At 39.5% G+C, this 21,829-nt stretch overlaps 1 protein-coding gene across 7 annotated transcripts in view; it reads right to left on the bottom strand.

Annotated features, from left to right (window-relative positions):
* CDK6 (cyclin dependent kinase 6) overlaps positions 1–21,829 on the bottom strand; it is a 227,322-nt gene that overhangs the window by 11,497 nt on the left and 193,996 nt on the right. For 6 of the 7 annotated variants that reach the window (XM_073238837.1, XM_073238835.1, XM_037019814.2 and 3 more), the window contains 2 exons: positions 6,141–6,191; positions 2,645–2,780 (listed from right to left, as the gene is read on the bottom strand). In XM_073238837.1, the coding sequence (XP_073094938.1) occupies positions 2,645–2,780; positions 6,141–6,191 (187 nt within the window). The other variant, XM_037019817.2, reaches the window with a different exon arrangement.

Here is a 21,829-nt window from a genome sequence, read left to right as displayed (position 1 = left end):
GTAGCAGGGTTCCTCTCTCAAGCCTCAGTCTTCAGGGGCATTCTGTGTTTCTGCTTGCCTTTCTGGGAATATCTATATTCCACCATGAGAAAAATACACCCCAGGGATCTGAAGGCCCTCTGGCCTGGGCACCAGAATGAAACACAGGGAGAAGAAGACCTATACTTGACCAACAGGCTGAAGCAGAGCTGTCTCTGCCAATCTGTTGAGCATGAGCAGGAAATGCTTACTGTCATATATGCTAGAGACATACTCTCTGGGTTGGCTGGTATGCAGCAAAAGCAGACTAATACAAGGACACCCCCAAAAATGTATCTCAGGCTCTGAAAGCAGTTAGATGGCAGGACCGCTAAAACTTTTTTCCGTGAAAGCATCATGTTTGGAATAAGTACTCAGCTTCTCAGGTTATGCATGATGAAGGGGACAAAACTAATAAAGATGTGTAGGTTTTGTTTGTTAAAAATAATTACTCCCTTGGGTTGTTGTATTAGTATGCATGAATTATATATGTTAAGAGCATTTATAAATGTTAATGTATACACCCTTTCATAAATGACTGAGGCATTCATTACAAAGTCAACCTTTTTTCAGGTAGAAATGGGTTAACTCAAAGTGCTAAACATTTCAATGTTAATTGTTTCTCTAATAAAACAACTTTTTAAAATACCTTTCACTTTACCTCCTTGGTAATTTTCAATAGACGCAACAGGTACTGCCAACGTCTCGACTGTGCATCTTGTACCGAGTGGCCTGCTTTCTGTATTAGGTTTTACTTTGTGTGCCTCTAGCACGGAACAGTGAGAGCTTTCAGAAGCTTTTGTGCTTTGAGGTCCTGAGCTCAGGACCTTTCCTTGTGGATATTCTGCTTTGTGCTTAAGTTTCCCTTAGGCTGGATGTCACTGGCTCTGCTTCTTACTCCTCTCCTTCTCCTTTTCACATCTTTGAGGACGTCTGTTGTCCACCCTCTTCCTTATCTCTTTGGTAAGTTTCTTTATTCCTTTTTCTTTGTCTCCTGCCACTTCTCCAGCCTAGCACTAGTGTGTGCACTGACTTTGAAAGCCACCACTGCTAGTAGGGGATCCTGAATGAGGACACGGCATTATCTGTTACCTTTATGTTTTAAGTTCTTCTGAGTGATTCCTACTGATGTTGCAGTTAGGAGATATTTTGGATGTTCTGCTAGCTAAAGGAGTAGGACACTTCACCCCTAAAGTTCATTGCTGTGACTGTTTCTGTCCAGAATTCTGTACTAAGAGGAATATTTCATTCAAAGTTCCTGCTGACAAGGGAAGCCTATGGTGGCCGTATTTTATAACACATGATTGATACCTGCTCCCAGCACAGCTGCCCGGACTGGACCAGGATTGTGACCTGGCCCTAGGTAGCATATCATGGCTTGGCAAAAAGTGAGGGATGGCAGCCAGGTTCCTTGTGGGAATCTGAAGTAGGAAATACTGATGGGGCATGTTAGGAAATGTTGAAGTTTTGAGAGTGAAGGGACCAGCTAAAATTAAGGGCAGCAGATGGCACGACTAAAAAGAAGTAATGAAATGGAGAAAAGGCATTCAGGGTAGAGTAAAGGAGTTCCTAAGGGCAGGTGATGACCCGGGCAGAGACAAAGCACTTACACTCTGGGTGGCTTTCCATTTTCAGACCATGTGAAACACTCCATCAAAACCCCTTTCTTAAGATAATGCCATTTCATGTCTGTTATTTGAAACCACAGAAGTTTTCCTAAATAGCAGGTGAGCCAGCAAGTATGTATACATCTAGTAAGCCTTTGTATAGGTGAACATTCTCCCTTCTAATTAATTTATTTCAAAGGATGTGGGCCAAGGTCCTTAGTGACTGTCTTAGAAAAAAACAATGGGAGGGAATATAGCTATCCGTATCTGTAACTTGGCAGTGGAACAAACCTTGGCCTAAGCATCAGAAAATGAGGCACCATCAGGTGAAGATGAAGTTACGGCAGGTCACTGGGAAAATCCATGGCTCTGAAAATAGGCCAATCAATGGCTGTGTCTACAAACAGCTGAAGCATAACATTTCTACTCTTTGTCTATATTTGAACTTCAGAATATATTGACAGAATGGGAGCACTAGCTCCTCCAGGTCTAGCTCTTTCTGGGCTAGGTATCAAAGGCTGTTAATTCCATGGGTAAAGGATACACTCATTACTCACTGAGCTCCAAACATCGAGTATTTCAACAGGTTACTTCTCTGCTTTTGTTCTGGCCTCCAAGTACAGGGAGTTACATACAAGGCCAAGTATTACAAGTTTGAATCTCAAAAAGGGGACAGAAATCCTTAATTTTCAGTGAGGTATTTTATGTGTGCACAGTACATAGGAGCATATGTGTACATGAATCAAGAGGCTTTAAAGGCTGCATTCAAATGAATGCCCAAAATGGCAGATTAAAGTGCATGGGTCACACTCTTTCTCTTTCTATAGGAACCGAAGACATTCCATTACCAAAATGAAACAAAAGCTGCTACCAGTGTGGAAATGGAACCTGCAGTGGCTTCTGCCCTGTGTGGCCGTAGCATGTGATGCTGAACAGATGCTGTGCCCACCACCCCGTGTGGAGGAGGGCAAGTCTCTGACCTGCACAGTGCAGACCAGCTCTGCATCACATGAACTTACCAGAAGTAGGTCTCTGCCTTGTTCATCAATATCTGTTACAAACTTCTCAATTGGTTGAGGAGATTTTGAGTGAAAAGCCTGCCTGGGAAGGGCCACATCTCTAGGCCAGTCCTCTTCTCCTGGGAGTCCAATTACACTACAAAAGAACCCATAGGTGAACATAAAAATTAGCTTCTAGGCTCAAGCCATTTTCCCCCCAAATTCTGGAAGATGGTCAAGTCTGAGAGGCAGGCACAGGGGACACAGAGCCCTAGCATTCCCTGGGACTAGGCCAGGAAGGGGTGTTCTCCTGAACGGATTTCCAGGTTTCAGGAAGATGTGGTGGTAAATGTCTCTGGGTCTCTGTTTCCCTTCCCTTCCCTCAACAGAGCCCAGGTCACAAGCCTCTCCCGGAAAGAGCAGACACCCGTGTCATGGCTGCACCTGTTACTGTGTGTCTGGGGAAAGACACTGTAATCCTACTTCTGTTGGACACGCTGGGAAAGCCACATTATTGAGGTAAAACATGGACAGACTCTTGGACATAGTTACTGGAACAAATGAATGGAAATGACAACTTGAGCAATATACAAATTTGTTTAATAGCAAGATCTAGAATAAGAGTAAAAAGGAGAAAACAAAAATACTACTATTAATTATTAAAGGAAGTAAATGTGTATGTTTGGATAGAAGAGGGCAGGCAGAGGAAGAAAAGAAGAATGCTTATTAAAGAACTTAAAAAAATTTCTTTCAATTTTAGCTTTTTAGCGATTGTTATATCAATATTCCTGCATACTATCACCAGTCTCCTAGAAATCAATTCTAATCACTGAGTGATAACTTAACATTTTTGATTTACAGTTTTGAATATATTTATGTTGAGTTAAATTTGGCAATATGGGCAACTAAATGCCAAAAGCCCCCAGAGAAATAGAGCATCTCCATATGTATATGTATATGTATGTGTGGTATATGATACAGATGTACTTGTATAGATATATAATATATACATAACTGTTTACATAAATAACCTTTCAAAGTGTTTTTCAGTCTATCCCCTCTTCTGATCCCCATAATGACCTCCTGTGATATGTAGGTCAGATACTATCATTTCCATTTTACAGATGAAGAAACTGAGGACAAGGAGTGACATGAACTGCCAAAGTCACAGAAAGCGAGTTCAGCCACTGAATCTGGAGTGAACTCAGTTCTTAATCCAAATCCAATATTTTGTTTCCATTTAACTATGACTCTGCTCCCAAAAATGCTCTAAAATGTCAGAGGCTAAAAACATTCAGTTTCACTTTCAAAGTGCTGGCTGTTCTTTGAAAGTATAAATCTTCCTCAACACAGAACCATTTTTCCCCTTAAGAGATTGTGATTATGGCTTTCCTTTAAAAAAAAAATTCAGTTTCATATCCAGTATGGGTTTTTAGGGCCCATATATGAGTGTTATGAATTTCTGATAGGTCCATTAAAAAGCGCTCGCATCAAATTTCAGTATTTGGACAGCTGAATATAAGCGTTAAAAGTTGACATTTGTACTGGAAAGACTGACAGAGCATAAAACCTATAAATGGCACTGATGACGGAGGACTGAAATCATTTGTTAAGTACCTAAAGTGACACTAGGGTGCAGCACTGTCCCTTTCTCTGTGCCAAAGTAACGAGTGCATTCAGAGAAAATAGAGAATTATTTCAATGAAACTATGCCAGAAAACAAGAAGAAAAATTTAAAGGTACAAAAATATAGAACTTTCTGGCTTCTTTTCTGCTGGCAGTCTCAGATCTCTGGCCTTTGCCGAAAGTGGAATTGGCTTTCTCTTGGAAGCAAGTCAAACACCCTCGTCAAAGGTTCCTTCTGGCCCACCACACTGGCTTTGTGCACTAAGGGCACTAGCAACATTAAGGAGATTGCAGACACCGGGGCTGGAGGTGGACAGAACGCCGAGTGGTGTCAGTGGGGAAAGCAGGTGACGCACGTCAGGAGCTGGCAAGCTGGTTTCAGTCACTATTGTTTTTCGTTTCAACAGAGGGTCACCGCTATGTCTGATATTCAGAGTTCCCTCTTCAAGATCGCATGCACACAAGATATATTCCACAGCGATGGGGAAGAATAGATGGGAGTTCATCACTGACTCAAAGAACCTGACATCCAGCAGCAGAGAGTACCATAGTGTTGGTCCTGAATTTGTTCACCTTACAGAGGGGTCTGTAGGAGGCCAGGGTGCCAGCTGCCCTAGGCCTTGGAAGCAACCAGACAACAAAAACAGCTGATGTTTCTCAGGCCTGAGAGCCGCTGGGCTCTGTCTCGGCAGTGGCACTGGCGCTAACAAGTCTGCTGGAGCAGCTTCTGGGCACTGAAAGAACAAACTCAAGTCCCCATTCTATTCCAACTGCTTGAAGCAGTCATGCTGGAGGAGGGCAAAGTGTTCAAGTACAATTCTTTTTTTTAGGGGCACTTTAACCAGTTTCACAGACTGCAAATATAAAAATCACCAGGATTCCTCTAAAATGTTATAGACTAATGATCAGGGCTATTTTGGCCTTTAGAACTCCCACTTTCTTCCTACTTCACCCCAATTTTTGAAGGGGTGTGGCAAATGCACAAACCCCAAAAAGGTGGCATATGGCATGCTTCATGAGAAGAAAAGCCCCTTCTTAACATCCTAGAAACATGAAAGTATACATAGCCTCACATGCACAAACACGGATACATGAATGGAACTCTGCAAATCATCAAGAAGCTATGTAACAGACAACTGGAGCCAAAGAATCTGAGCACAAGAAAGGATCCTCAAAAGAATTTAAACCAAAGTTTCATTTCTCAGGTGAAGAAGGAAAAGAACAAGAAAGTCACACAATTCATGATGAATTTTAATAAACACTAACATTTTAAAAGCATTTATTATGTACCAGGCAGGCAGTAGACAGGCCCTTGAGAGGGTGTTTCGAATGACTTTCTCAAGATTGCATAGTTATTTAGCCACAGATGTAGTACTGGAACCTAGGATTCTCATTTTCTATTTCAATGCTCCAAAGAAAACTGGACTGTATAGCGTACTGTCCAGGAACACAAAACGCAACAGTGCAAAACCAGCCTGGATGTCTAAAGGGTACTCAGTGGAGACAGGAAGCCCAGTGGGCAAGGATGGGTCACCAGGCCACCATGCGCCCCAGTCTGATGGTGGCTGCATCTGAAATGACCCCCAGCAGACAGCACATCTGAACTAAAGAACTGGAGCTCAGCCAAGCAGAGGATGGGAGCAGCAAAAAGATCCACAGGAGCAACACACAAGCTTCCAGTGCAGAGCGGTGAGGTCACATGTCATGATGGGCTCTGCATAAAGGAGCAGGCCTACCGTGTCCCACTCACCACACACAGAGTAACACTGTCTGCAGCAGCAGCTTGGGGTAGGAAAGACAAGAGATAAACAAATTATACAGCTATCAGAGAAAAGCCACTGGAAATGTTTTAGTGCTATGGACACCGAATAAAATCACAGTTATTACTCACTCCAGGATTTTTCCTAGTTGATCAACATCTGAACTTCCACGAAAAAGAGGCCTAAAAGAAAAAAGATTCTTATTAAAAACAAGGAATTTTCTTAGGTTACATTTCAATCATATTGGTCATTATCATTGTTTAACAGGAAGCAAAATATTCTTTAAGGGTGGGGAGGAAGTAAAGAATTGAGACATCTTCCCTTTGGCAAGGGAAGGTTTTTCTTGTGTTTTACTTATGTTGAGGATATCTCATGAGCATCTGGTGGTACACCTGACTGCTGTGTTCTATAATCCTGGGTATCCTATGCACAGTCACTGTGGCAACAGTGCCACCATCACATATATGGGCCCTGGTTTCAAAGTTCTACTTAACTTCCCAAGAGGTGGCACATCGCTGCCCTAGTCTGCTACCAGGGGCAAGTGGGAGTCTTGGCAACTGCTCCCGGCCAAATCGTTCTGAGGGCATCTTTTCTTACTACTCTACTTTCTCATGGTTCTCCCTCCATTTGTCCTGAATGCTGCGGCGATTTTCCTCTGCGTTAATTTTTCTGATTATGCCACTATTCTCTCTCATAATATTATTGTAGCTAACCATCACAAGTTCAAAATCTTAACTTGGCTTCAGAGGCAATTGGGAACACACAGCCCTCACTGCATACACTGAGCACTTAACTGGCAATTAAATGAGCTCACTTGGTGACATCATTGGCATTTTCCCAAGCAGATCAATACCTCTTGAAGGCACAGAACTCTCTAGGTTTGCCCCTGACCTTTGACCTAGTGTTTTACCTGAACAGATGCTCAGTTAATAAATGTATTGATTTTATATATACCTATGGTTTACACATAAATCTTCCCCAACTGCTTGGCTCAATGACTGACATAAACAGATATTTTTCAACAAAATGTGTCTTAAAAACTATTTGTAGTCTAATACCAGCAATCATGTTTTATAAATAATATCAATTTATAAAGCCTTAAACCAGACCTTTAAAATACTTTCTATGTACAATAAATGAACTTGCTACATAGGTCATACATGCAGAATCCTAAAAGGTCATAGTATTTCAATGGCTAGAAGACATCTTAAAAGTCCTCAACCATACTTTCAGATTATTATTCTAAAAAATGGTTATTTTCAAATGCAGTGGAAAATAACTTATTTGGGGCAGTGTTATAGGCTGAACTGTGTCACTCCCAAATTCATGTTGAAGCCCAGTGCCTCAGAATGTGATTGCACTTGGAGACAGGTCCTTTAAAGAGGTGATTCAAGTTAAAATGATGCCATTAGGGTGGTCCTAATACCATCTGACTGGTGTTCTTACGAGAAGAGGAAATTTGGGCACACAGAGACACAGGAGCATGTGTGTTCAAAGAGAAATAATCACGTGAGGCACAGCAGGAAGGTGAGGCAAAGTAAGAGGCCTCAAAAGAAACCAAATCTGCTGACACCTTGATCTTGGACTTCTGGTCTCCAGAACTGTGATAAAATAAACTTCTGTTATTTAAGCCACACAGGCTTTGGCATTTTGGTATGGCAGCCCTAGCAAGCTAAAACAAAGCACACCAACTTATACATCATAAATGCAGACAAATTCATAAAGAACCATGGAGTCAGGTTCTAAAAGCCATCCCAATAGGTCTTAAAAGACAGCAAGGCAGTAAGTATAAGTTTTAGAAAAGCCAAACAATGGAATCCTAACAGCTATTATTTATAGAGCACTAATGCTGTATCTGACATAGTGCCATGTATTTCCCAAATGCTCATTTAATTTTCACAAAAATTCCAGGAGTAAGTTAGTATTATTATCATCCTTATGTGCTGATGAGGAAACAGGATTGGAGATGTTCCATCACTTACCTAAGACACGTGACAAACGGCAGACTTAAAATCCAAACCAGGTCTGCCTTGCCCTAAAGCCTGTGTGCTTCATTGTTAGGCTGTAATACTTTTATTTTGGCTACAAATACTCTCTGCAAAGATTGCTGGTCACTAGAGCTGAGCTTCTGGTGTGCAGCACCAGACTGTGTGAAGAGCAGTTTGTAGAGAACCCAGTGTTGCGCAAGCAGGTGCCTGTGGGATTCTAGACTCAAGACTACTTTACAAGTGTCTGAGTGTCTTTAAATTCTTGTTCTACTTTAACAAGGAACAAAGCATTTCACCAGATTGGCTAAGGCCCTATTCTCTTCATAAAGTTATGGACTGATGGCCCTTCTAGATTTTTAAATTCTTCCCCCAGCCCAATCTTTTACAGCTGTTTCCCTCTTGTCTTCATTGGTGCACTATTTAAAAAATTCTTTCCAAAGCCTGAACTTGGGTTGCATAGAAACAACAGGACTCTTTCTTTTCATACTCATCTGTTTTCTTAATACTAAAGTAAAATGTGAAATTATAAAACTAAGTATAACTAGTATTATGAGGTTTGGGAACAAACACAAATTACTCTTCTTTATTAAGCATGCATCTCAAGTGGCTGAAGTGATGCGTGTGCCAGTCAGTAAGCACAGAGGGAACAGACAGCATCAGTTTAATCTGATGAGCTGGTTAAGTAGCTACGTAAGCATGCCAAGCCCCTCACTCTGCATGAAGACTGGTATCCACAGAAGCATGAATGAAATAAACTTTGAGGATCATGGAGCAGCTATAAATAAATATGCTGGCTATGGCTATTGTGAAGCATACACAGCAAACTGATCTGAATGGATACTGTTCCCAGGCAGAGGTGGAAAACAGTCTTCTGCCTGGATGAGCACTGAACTCCGAGCCTGAAGCTCAGCTGTGGCAGTGGCTCATGTCCTTAGCTCTGGTATTCAGGTTCCTTTATATTTTTGTCCCTTGATGATACTGCAGCTTTTTTTGCTAGCTCCACTATCCATTTAAGCAAATGCTTGTTATATTTTATCTTACATTTGCTACCTATTTAGCAGGGGACTTTCAAGTCATGTACGCTGCCACACTGCCAGAGCCTGAAGGCCTATCTCTATCGGCTGGACTTGGCCCACAAAATGAAATGTGCTTGTCCCCCTCAAGTTAGCATTGGCCTGTCAGTTTGGCCTCCTTTAACAAATACAGCAAGTAGAAGGTCTGACTTATAGCTGCTTTTCTGAGAACATTCAGCAAAAACCACTATGAGAAATACTAGAAACTCAGAGGCAGCAAATTGATGTACAGCTCAGAATGACTTTTACACCTTAGGGAGACCTGGTGAGTGACTCTAAGGTCTAGTAATTTGGCTTTGCAGCTGATGTGGATTGCCCTGAGTTACACAGAGCCACTGAATTGTGACTGCATGCAAGTAACTCCTATAAAATGTATCTCTGGATGCAAATACAGTCACAAAACAATGGAAATGGGTCACGTGAAGGGTGAAACAGGCCTGACTGGAGCTGGTATTCTCAGCTACCAAGAGGTTTGTCATGAATGTGATTTTAGAAACTTCTATTCAGTTTCTTGCTAAGAATTCTGAATAGTTGTATGAGTTGGTTTATGATAGAGGATGCTGTGTACATCAGGAGTACAAAGAGGTACAATGGATTTAGAGAAAGGATGAAGCCGTTCATCACTGAACTGGGTGTGCTAAGGTGGAGCAAGGAGATGTAAGATTAAGACCATCCCAAGGGCCTTAAATGATGCTGTCTGTCTTTAAGTAAGGCTCTCTGTTAAGAAGTCTTGGCTCTATCAAGTCTCTGACATGTTTGCACCATGTGCTGAAGAAACACACAAGACTGTATTCTCACTGAGATTATTCTGAACATTTCTTCCTTCCTCAGATTAGCTGAGTTAAATATCCTTCCACACATATAATTAATGACATATTTTAGGTAGATAAATATGAATACAATCTTAGATTATATTCTTTGGTTTGGTGGTGGGGGAGAGTTTAATGCTACTGTCCTGTAGAATGATTCAGCTAAAACACATACATGAGTCGGAACTGACTGGTTCTTCATTGCCATGACACAGAGCTGAGCTGGAAGGAAGTAGAGGGCTGAAGGGGCAAAATGGGAGAGAATAAAAGACATGGAGAGACTGAAAGACTGCCAGATAGGAAAAACCTGACGAGGTCCAAAATAACTGAATGCTGTTTCTTCCCACTGCATAAACATCTCCTTCTTCTGGAAGTCCTAGGGTGTATGTTAAGAGGCCTTGCATGAAGACTGAAGATGGAAGAGGAATGTTCTATTATATATCATGAGACAGAGGCTCATAAAAGATTTTAAAAATCATGAATATTTTTTTTTTGAGTCACTGCAGGGAGAAGGTACCTAAGCTATCCCATCTTATCTGTTTTTAGACATAAGCCTGCCGGGTAACATATTTATTAATTCTTTCAAGCTAATTATTTAAAACAAAATTAACAACAGAGAGAGAGTCTATTGAAGGTAGTAAATTTGAAGCCTGTTTTTATATTTTTAAAAATATTTCTTCTTTACATACTCTTTCCTTTTTTGGAGGTGTTAAATGATAAAGTGGCAAGATTATGCCTACCAAGGACATTTCAAATAAAGACTGTGCAGTTGCTTTATTGGATTGACACATTAAAAATGGTTTTACTGGGTGAGTGTAATAACCACAATGTTGCTCATGTGAAACCTTCATAAGATTGTACACCAATGATACCTTAATAAAAAAAATGCTTTTACTATACAGGACATTACATCAGGTTAGCAACTTATGCATTTTATGCATTTATTAACTGTAGGTGACTTGCCAGTGGTTTGGGTAATGAATGGTGCACAAACATCTGCTAAAGACCTTGGTGGAATCTAAATTTCATGAATCCATTTTCGATTTTATATGTACATTTCTTTTCTTTTACCTATACATTTCATGAATCCATTTTTGATTTTATACGTACATTTCTTTTCTTTTCACCTAGCAAATGATCCTTCTTCTTCTTCAGAAGATTTTGTCCACAATCACTTCTTGGGACTCTTACATTCTATTGAATAAACCCTCCTTCTGTCTCTCTCATGGCCCTGAGCCTCTTTCTATTTTGAATTCCCAAATGAATGACAGAGATGCCTACTGGAAGGACTTTGCCAGGCCACCCTCTGAAACCAATTTATGTGACAAGATAGCAATATTTTGGGGAAAATATCTGAAACTGAACATCGCTATGTTTTTCTGAAAGAAAATTTAAGGTTCTTTCCAAGTATTTTTTCAAATATCTTCCTTCACCATTATACTTGAGAATAGTTAATGCCAATATGATAAACTTTTATGAAATAAATACATTTTCATTAATATATATAAGCCTTTTTTTTCCTAAGAGGAGATTATTTCAAAATATAATAGCAAAAATTGCACTCATTTCAATTCTCATATCACCTTAGGTGCTGTCATGCCAAAACAAGTATAGCTCTTGAGGGTTTTTGAGTGAGGATTTTCCCCAAGGCTCTTCTGAATCTGTGAGAATTTAAGCCTTAATACCCCCTCTCCTAAACATGTTGATTTTTCAGGATATTTGCTGATGGGGGAAAGGGCATAGACTTTGGTGGTGGACTGACCTGGATGTGAATCCCTACTCAGCCATTGTTCCCTGAATGACCTCAGGAACGTCTCTGTGAATTAGCCTCTGTGAACCTTATTTGCTTCACCTGTAAAATGTCCAGTTTATGGTAGACCTACAATAAATGGTATATAAACACACATACACTTTCTCACACTCATACATGGTAGCTACCTTGTTCCTGGACACTGTTAAACACAGATGATTACATCAAGTATTTCACATGGTAAACAAGAAAGGAAGGGGACATTTGTCACTATGAGTTGGTTGCCTAAGTCATAGTTAAGCCTAACAGTCCTTCCTTTGGGGTCAATATTCTCTGCACTTGTTACAACTCTTACACCTTTTATCATCAAGAAAAGAAAGAATGAATTGTTGAATATTCTAATAAGATATATTCATTTTACTTATATAAGATATATAACATTTCCTCTTCTGTTTGTAGTTTTAGCAAAAAACTCATTTACCATGTCTTTTATCAGTGAAATGAATTTTCTTGGGTCAAATTACAAAGGAGACCAAGTTTCAGATTACATGCCTTTTTAAACAACCGGAAGAACATATAAATATCATTCATAAACTCAGTGAACAGTGGAAAACAACAGTTAGAAGTAGGGTATGTTTTCTAGCAGATGGAAAGTATATGCTGATATGTCTGTTATAGAAAGGAAATGATTCATGCATAATGGAAGATGAAAGATTTTGTTTAGTTACAATACCTTCATTGTACTGACAGGACAAGGAAGTCATGGATCACCCTAGAACACCTCTGTAACCTGCATTTGACCTGCAGCTATGCTTTAGCTGCTATCTTTCTTGATTAGTAGAAGAATTTTTCATGTTCATTAGATGATCTATTGAAAAATATTACCCAGGGGAATGTAACTATTTTATGCTTGCTCCCATGTTTAGTTCTAGAGTTGATATCTGTTAAGTTAAAAATGTTAATTTATCACCTTATAATTACCTCCTATTCAGATACCAGATTAAGCAGAAAATCAATTAATTGATTTACTTTGTTAAACACTAATTGAATAATCACCCATTAAACATGTAGGGCTGCATTAAGTGCTGGGAGATAATCCCTTTCCAAAACCAGGTAGTAAATGTAAATATTTATATATATATATGATCTTAATATATAACATACATATGATTTAAATTATGTGACACATTTTAATACAAATATATAAAAATATAAATTTATAAACATTTATAAGTAATATATATATACACATACTGCGTACTACCATAATGACACCTGCTTCCATGGAAGACAAGATACACAAATGCAGGATCATGAAATACTAGAGAAGTTTATCTATTTTACTGGTGGGAGACAGACACCCAGGACAATCATTTAATCCTTCTAGTATGTTGGGAAGTGGTCTGATTAGCGTTCTGTTGAAGATGAGAAATAAAGTAACTTACCTGAGGAAACACAACCCAGTAAGTAGCTAAGCTGGTCTGTCTGACGCCCGTGAGCAGCAAAGAGAAGCAGTATTTAGAAAGATGAATGTGGCAGAGATTTACTGAGTCTGTCAGAGGGGATGAAGACAGTCAGGGAGGCCAACAGGAGGTCAGGGCAGGAGTGAAATGACAAGGACCTAAATTATGTCTACAAGAAAATGGGAAAGGATGCAAAGACATTTAAGGGCAGATGATCAGAACTTGGTGAAAGACTGAACATAATTTGGAAGAAGCATGATTTTAAATTTGTATTATTAGGAAAGCCAGGCCAAATGAGAAAGTTGGGCAAATGGTGGCAGGGAAGATCAGAAGTTAATTAACTTGGTTTTAAACATGTTCCTTTATAATAAAAAATAATGTATAAAACAATGCTTTGAAATTTTAGAATTACTACCCAAGAGTATTGAAAACATAAGTCCACACGAAAACTTGTACATGAACGTACAATACAGCATTATTTATAACAGCCAAAAAGTGGAAACAATCCAAGTGCCCACCAATGGATGAAGGGGTAAGCAGAATGTGGTACAGCTAGCTATACAATGGAGCATCATCCAGTCACAGAAAGGACTGAGGCAGTGCTATGACCTGGGTGATCCTTGAAACATGCTAAGAAGAAGCCAATCACAAAAGATCACATATTTATTGCATGATGCCATTTATATATAAGAGCCAAATCTACAGATAGAGCTGTGCATGCCTAGGATTGGGGAAGAGGGTGTGCAGGGAAATGAGGAGTTGACTGCTAATGTGTGCGGGGCTTCTTTTTCGGGTGATGAAAATGTTCTAAAACTGATGGTGGTAATGGTTGCACAACTCTGTGGATATACTGAACTAAAAACCATTAAATTGTATAATTTATATTGGTGAATTGTAGAGTCTGTGAATAACCTATCAATATAGCTGGTTTTAAAAAAGTAGTAAGAAACTTTATTTCCAAGCAAACAGTATGGATTCAGAAGGACAGTACAAAATCGCCAAGAAAACTGCTTTAGGCTTAAATTAAATATACGAAGGGCTTAAGTACATGGTATTAAAGTACAGTGACAAACATCTATCTTACCATGAGGTTGATCAAGTATCCATTTGGGATGTGTGCTCTGGAAGTTCTGAATAAACTACTAATATGACCTGAATTTCCCCAAACACCTGATTATCAGATTAGCATTAAATAACAAAGAAAAAATGTCTATGTACAAAAAAGGGCATTTTTACAAAACTATCTTATGCTTTCTTCTGGACGGCAAGATTATAGGCAATTTGTTTGTCTTCTGTGGTTTCCTATTATTCTGTACTCAGCATTTTATGAGCACTAACTACTCATAAAGTCAGAAGAGGGAAAACCTGGACACTGCTCCTCGCCATATACCACACGTGCAAGCCGTCTGCTCACCTCCTCGTTCCCTGCTCCCACTTGCTAACCCACTTCTATTACTCATCTGCTTGTTGGTTTCTACAGCCAAACTGGATGCTCTCTGAGGACAGAGCCAACCCTTCCTTGCTTCTGTATATAGGGCACATAATTTATGGCTTACTCTGACCATAACTGGCATTCATTCAGTCCAGAGGAATGGCTACTTTTCCTGCCACCAAGAAGGCTTTCTCTCCCTTCTTTCCATCACTCTCCCCCATTTCAAAATTCTCTTCTTTGGTTCATCTCTGGGTAATTCAAGTGTGAGCAATGCTTATCTGCACATGTATGTATATGTGAATAGATGTACACACTAAGCACCAAAACGGGGTTTGATTTTTATTTTCTTATCTATTTACACTTTAACTGGTCTGCGGCACTAGGCAATATCTGCCTGCAATAGTGGGTATTTAAAAAGGGGCTGCTGACAATTTGGTCCCCTAAATCTAAAAATCTGGCCAAGACCATCAGGGAGGCAGCAAGAGGAGGGCGGGATAGAAACTCTGCCCTCAGGAGCTTACTTCCCCCACGTATGCAGGACAGGGAGGGGCTCTTAGAAGACAAAGAAGGGACACGTTGAGAAAATGGAGAGTGAGGGATTAAAGCAGGCACGGAGCGGGAGAGGCCCTTGAAGGAGGTAGTCCCAAAGGGAAGGAGGGTTGGTGGGAAAGAGCACGGGAGAAAAAAAAAAGCCCCAGTAATCCGAGGGAAGGACTGAGGCAGAAAGAGTATGAGCTGAAGTTCTGCCACTGAGATGGACAAAAATTAACCTCTACCAGGGAAGGGAGGTGCCACTTACAGGAAAGACCAGATGAACACAACTTCGGGAGAGTGCTGCCCTATCTGTCCCGGGCAGGGGACTCTGAGACTGGTTACTTCCTTAAAAATAAATAGCTGAATTAATTTTTCCTTGTTACCAGATGTGAAGAATTTATTTCTCCACAGAGAGCTCATATTTACTGGACTATGAGTAACTTCCTTGAGAGAGAGAGAGACAGAGAGAGAGAGAGAGAGAGAGAGAGAGAGAGAGAGAGAGAGAGAGAGCGAGAGAGAGAGAGAGAGGAAAGCCCCACCATTTTTCAATTCAAAATAGAGAATTAAAATAAAAAACCAGAGCTGACCAAACCACTTGAGATTTCTGAAACATTACAAAACTTACAAATTAGTATATTTACTGACTTAGTCATTTTTGTATATGACTACAAAAGCTTAAAAGGTCATTAAGATATGAAAATCATTTCTAATCACTTCAACAAATATAGAGTGAGTACATATTCTGCTACTTGCCAGAAATAATTATTTCTCTGAAATGCTTCTTTAATTAAAGAATTGCCTTTCTGTTTTTCCTGTGCTATCTTTTCCTGTCTTAGTCAGCTTGGGTTGCAATAACAAAATACTATAGTTTTGGCGACTTACACAACAGAAACTCCTTTCCCACAGTTCTGGAGGCTGGGAAGTCCTAGATGAAGGTGCCAACATAATCAGAGTCTGGTGAGGATTCTCTTCCCGGCCACTGGCTTTGCTGGATACTCTTCATGACAGACAGCACAAGTTCTCTGGTGCCTCTCTGAATAAGGGCACTAACCCCATCATGGGGGTCCCACCCACATGACTTCATCTCACCCTGCTTACTTCCCAAAGCCCTCTCTCCAACTACCATCAGATTGGGGGTTAGGGCTTCAACATCTGGATTTGGGGGAGGGGAGAACAAACATCCAGTCCATAATAAACACTTCCTTCCTTATGTTTCTAAATTCATTACCTTTCATACCTTTAAAATTAGGAAGCAAGGCTGGCATGTTCTTGTGCAATACAAGCAACAAACATGATTTGTCTCATTCTGTATCTGTGGTCCAAATACTCATTTTATGTCCTTTTGGGTAAGTTTTCTAACCAAATTACATGTTCATTACTCTCCCAGTGCCTCCCTTATCTCTTACTCTCCCCATCACACTTCTCAGAGGAGTTTTTAAGGCAGGAAAGAAGTGATCATGCATTGAACACTTTCTGAAGGCTGGGTCCCAACGGCATTATTGCATTTTCATTCTCACTTAACTTAAAGTCAGGTGACTGGCAAGTACTAAATAACTTTGCATCTGAAAGAAAGTTTTAGAAGCAGGAAATCTAAGTCAAACTTAATATGTGATAACTCGTAAGAGAGAGCATTTATATTAGTATTACTAATTACTATGAAACCAGAGGCAAGACCAGGGTCTGTGACCCCTCACGAGCTCATCCCTCTTGCCACGGGAATAAGCTTCTTTAATAGTAGGACATCTGAGACTCAACACCCCGGGCAATGCTGTCTTCTGTCTCCTCATATAACCACAGAGCTTGGATGTCCCTTGTTCTCTCTATGGAAATTCTAGGTGTAACAGTCACTGCATTTTAAACTGGGCTTGGTATTGGAAGACTTTAACTGGCTGGAAGGTCATTTGGGGCAAGGTGGTGTGTGGAGACATGGAATAGATCATCAGATTACCAGAGACACCTGGAAAAAAATCAGTGCCGTAGATTAATTAGTCAGGCTTTGATTATTAACTAGACTCGGTTTATCAATTACCTTCACTCTTCAGAAGAACTGTGAACTAGAGACATCACTCAACAAACTAGAACTTCATTATAACCACAATGATATCTTTCTATCCCATAGTTCCTGACCTTTCTCCATGCTGTGCCTCCCTGAGCGAGTAAGTAAGCTGTAACAGGCAGTTGGGCCATGAATGAGAACCTTGGCACCCCTGTTTCTCGATACCTGGCACTTGGGTAGGGCACCCGGGCACTGAGTGACCAACCAGCCTAGTTTGCTCAGGATGGTCCCAGGTTTAGCACTGCAATCCTGAATCCTGGGAAGCCTCTCTGTTCCAGGCAAACTGGGATGGTTGGCATCCTATCCAGGAGACCCAGAACAAGAGGTTGTAGGAAAGAAAAAAAAAAGTGATCTTAAAAAAATTATCTTTGTTATTTCAGAGGGCTGTTTTGAAAAAATCAGATGAGCATTTCTCAAAACAATAACACACGCAGTCCAGGCTGATAGGTTTCATCCTCTTTTTTTCCTAACAACTTACTGCTACTATGTAATAAGGAACCAGACTATTGGTAGCTTCCTCCTTACTACATATTTCAAGATGTCATTACTCTCCTTTAGCAAATGACCTTGTAAAAATACGAACATCTTGCCTAGGGAGGAGCATTGCTTATGGCTTTGTACACAAAGCTAAAGTAACATTCTGAGGGAAGTACATGATGTAAAGAGGTGGTCACCAATAGGGGTTGGGGTGGAGCTACTTATGTACCCAGAATGATCAAGAGAATCTTGTCCAATCTGACTGCTGGTAGTAATAGGCTGTGAGCTGCGTTAAGAACGATTCTGAAGTGCTATCTAAGCATAGTGTGCTGAGATTAATCAGCAAATATACCACAGAAAACAAACTAGCCACATGAATTAAGGTGACCGAAATGAGTCAAGTTTCTTTCTCTGATAGGCTGACATCAAAGCAATATACAAGGAATAAAAGTTAGAAAATGTAAAAGTAAGCCTATCTTATCCTAACATACTCCAAGAGTGAATATTACACACACATATATTATGGTAACAAAAATGTGGCTTTCAAAGCCTCTTCTGACTTATTCTAGGAATCCACCAGCCTTATCTTTGACATGACGTTTTTGTCAAAGGGAGTTTTATGGGTTGTATTGCAGTGTGTCTATGAGTACATAATTGCAATCACTTCTATGATCAGAGGCACATACTTTCTCTTGCAAACACTCGCATATTGACATCAGCCTTCTGTCAGCAAAATCACATAATCCAAGGTTGAGGGTTTTAATGTTCGGGGTAAAATAATCACTAGAAATTTTCTGAAATAAAAGCATCTGTTAAAATGGCTTATTTAAGAAAAAGCAGCTTTGCTCAAAAGGGAACCAAAACTGTAACTCATAGAGTATTTCAAATGATCCAAAAATACCCTCAAGTTGGACTCAAACATTGGTTAAAAATGCTCCAAACAGTGGAAAACTGATTTTCTCATTATTTCCTTAAAAATGAAAATCTGCTTAATAGAGAAATATAGATGCTGGCCACTGAATGTCAGTAATGTTGTCTACATATGATGCTTGTATTGAGAGATCAGTGCAGTGATCAATCAACAAAAGTTAGCATGTATTTTCTCGGGATAAAATTTTACTGACCCAAGAGCCAGCTTAATTTTTTAAAAGGCTTATTTATTGCATTTATATTTTTAATAATGAGTGGGTACTTTATAAAATAACAAATTATTTTGATTATGAAATACACATCCATTGTAGAAAACTTGGAAAATAGACAAAACTAAATAGAAGAAAAGAGATCACACAGCATCACCTCGATTCTTTCCCTTTCTATATACAAATGGATAAGACGGTATCTCTTCAAGATCTCTTCTCTTTCAAACCAACTATGGATAGCACCATACCCCAGAGTAGATGTGCATCCTGGCCGCATAGTACATAATTTGAACAAGAACAAAGAAAAAATAAAGCGATTAGCATTCATAACACAGCTGTGACCAAATACGACTCAAGCCTCTATGAAGAATCAAGGATATATTAAAAAATATTATTTGCACACACATTTCCACCTACCCTTTTAGAGTTTATGTCTTATGAGAAAGAGCAGCAGAAACCTGTCTCCTTTCTGAATGGTAAAGACAACTGGTATCCTGTCAAATATAGTATTTCTACCCAGCCCACTTTGGGTAGAATCCAATGATGTGTGATAACTCAACAATTTAGCACAGGAAGCAAAGCCCACAACATTCCTCAGAAATTTCACAGACTATCTAGGCAGAACAGACCCACTTGAATGGGTTTATTTTCACTGATATTTGAAGAATGCAATTTTTCAGGGTGGACACACCGGGTCTGTGACGGATGCAAATTCAGATATGAAAAAAACACAATTAAATGATTCAGACTCTTGCGTTGTGCCTCCATAGACCTTATTTCTGCATGGGTCAAACAAAGGAAAGTTGGTGTTTGACAACTGTGGGTGACTCATCAGAGGAAGTTCTTACCATATGGATGTGATTGTTGAAATAAAGCTGGTTAAGAAAGCCAACCTTTTTCCTCCCTGCGGGCCAGTAAGGGTTTCATTTTAGGAAATGGAAGTGTCATTGTGGACAAACTGAAATATTTATAGCATAATGTGTAGTTTCCTTAAACTGCTATCGAACAAAGAATATGTGAATGGGAAAATAAGATCTGAGTTTATTTCACTCTCTTGTGTCATCTGAATTGTACTGTTTATAAAGCCCACTTAATGCTGTGACATGTATGTCATGGGATAGGAAGTGGTATAGCTATACTGGAGTATCCTAGTAGTTCTCAATGAATTTTAAGAGCTCTTTATTCATTAAGGATATTATGCCTTTGTCATATTCATTGCAAACATTTTCTCGAAGATTACCGTATGTTTTTTAACTTATAGTTTTTTTATTTTTTGATGAACAAAAGTTTTCAATTTTTATACAGTTAAGTATATTAGTATTTTCCTTTGTGGCTTTTTAATGCTTTGAAAGTGTATCTCCATTCTAGGGTCACAAATATTTTCTAGTTTCTTTATACTTTTATGGTTTCCTTTTTAATGTTTAGCTCTTTAAGCCGCCTGCTATTTGCTCTGTGGTTAGAAATAAAGAGAATCTAATCAGATTACCATTTTCCCCCCAAGCTGGCCATTTACTCTATCTCATTTACTGGACAAGCCATTCTGTCCTCCAGAATTTGTGGTTTATGGTAAGTTACATCACTTTCTAAACTGGGGTCTTTTTGGGCTCTCTATTCTATTCCATTAAATCTGCCATATTTTTTGCTGATACTAAATTGTTGTTACTGTAGCTGCATAGTGTGTGTGTTAGTGCTTGGTGGTGAAAAGTTTCCTTCACAACTTTTTTACAAATAATTCTTGGCTATTTTTACCAATTTAATTCTTCTAAATGCATTTTAGAAAATCCCACTGGGATTTTGATACTTGCATAAACCTATAAATTAATTGGAAGAGATCTTACAAGCTTTCAATATTCAATTTTCTCATTCAGGAACATGTAATTTCTTATTAATTTTTTTTAACTGAGAAAGGAATGAGGCTGCTACCAACTGTGAAGACCAAATAGTCACTTTTTTTTCTGAGGTTGCAGTCTTGACTGTTCTCTGGGGTCGTGGGTTATCTTAGATTTGAGAAGTGGAAGCACAGGGAAGAGAGGGCCCTGCGGGGGGGAAGGTTTACACTCACAATGTGAAGACTATGGACCTCGCAGAAAGGCTCTGAAGGTTAAAAAACATGTGACCCAAAGCACTAGGGGTTAGTAAAAAAGAGAAATAATGTGCTAATAAGCACTCAGAGTGATGACTCACTGCATTGGATCATCCCTGGGAAACCACCTCCTAAGCAGAATTGAGCAGTTAAAGCGTTATTTTTGGTGCACGATTGATTGCTACTTCCTCTTGGGAAAAAAATGATTAAAACCTAGCTCCCTAAAACACATGAAAACGGTCATCCTGGCAGACCAGTCTGTCAGGTAACTGCTATTTCTAGAACAGGGCAGGTTGTGTCCCCTGTACAGACTTCTTTAGAACAAGATAGAAGCACTTAGCCACATGTAATGGAAAAGAATATAAACCTGGAGATAGAAGACCCAGCTCCTAATGCTGGCTCTGTAACTGATTAACGAATCACTGAGTGCAGGCAGGCAGGCAGGCCACTTAACATCTGCTCATCTGGTAAAGAACAGGTATCTCTCAGCTCTTGGCCCACTCTATACCATGGATGTGCTACAAAAATAATAACTATGTGGATGAAGCAGTTAGAACTGCTGAGAAGCAAAACTAGCTGCTCAGTAAAAATAACACCATCAGTCAAGCAGCAGATATAATGAACTCTTTCTCACTCATTTCAAAGTTATCCATTTTTGCTTAATACCGCATTACTTACCCGACCCCCGCAATTCCCTTTCCTTTCATTACGTCTAAATATGCAAAGAAAATGCAAAGGTGTTGTTTTGCCCCTATCTCTGGAACAAATCTCTGAATTTAATTTGCCCATGATATTCGGCTGTGTTATTTACAAAGACCACTGGCTCAGAAAACTTTAGACATTATATAGTCAGGAAAATGACAAATATAGGGGAAAAAATGTTCCTTACTCAGAACCCATGGCAGTAAAGCTAATTAGACCACTGCTTCTCCTCCTCCAATTAAGCTTGAATATGGTCTTTTCCTTATATTGATGAAGAAAACTAAGGTCCTGAGGGATATTAAGTGACTTGCTCA

The sequence above is a fragment of the Manis javanica genome, chromosome 6 (genome assembly GCF_040802235.1).
Source record: "Manis javanica isolate MJ-LG chromosome 6, MJ_LKY, whole genome shotgun sequence".
In the NCBI taxonomy this organism is placed as follows: Eukaryota; Metazoa; Chordata; class Mammalia; order Pholidota; family Manidae; genus Manis; species Manis javanica.
Note: the sequence above shows the minus strand (reverse complement) of the source record. Positions and strands in the feature narration are given on the sequence as shown.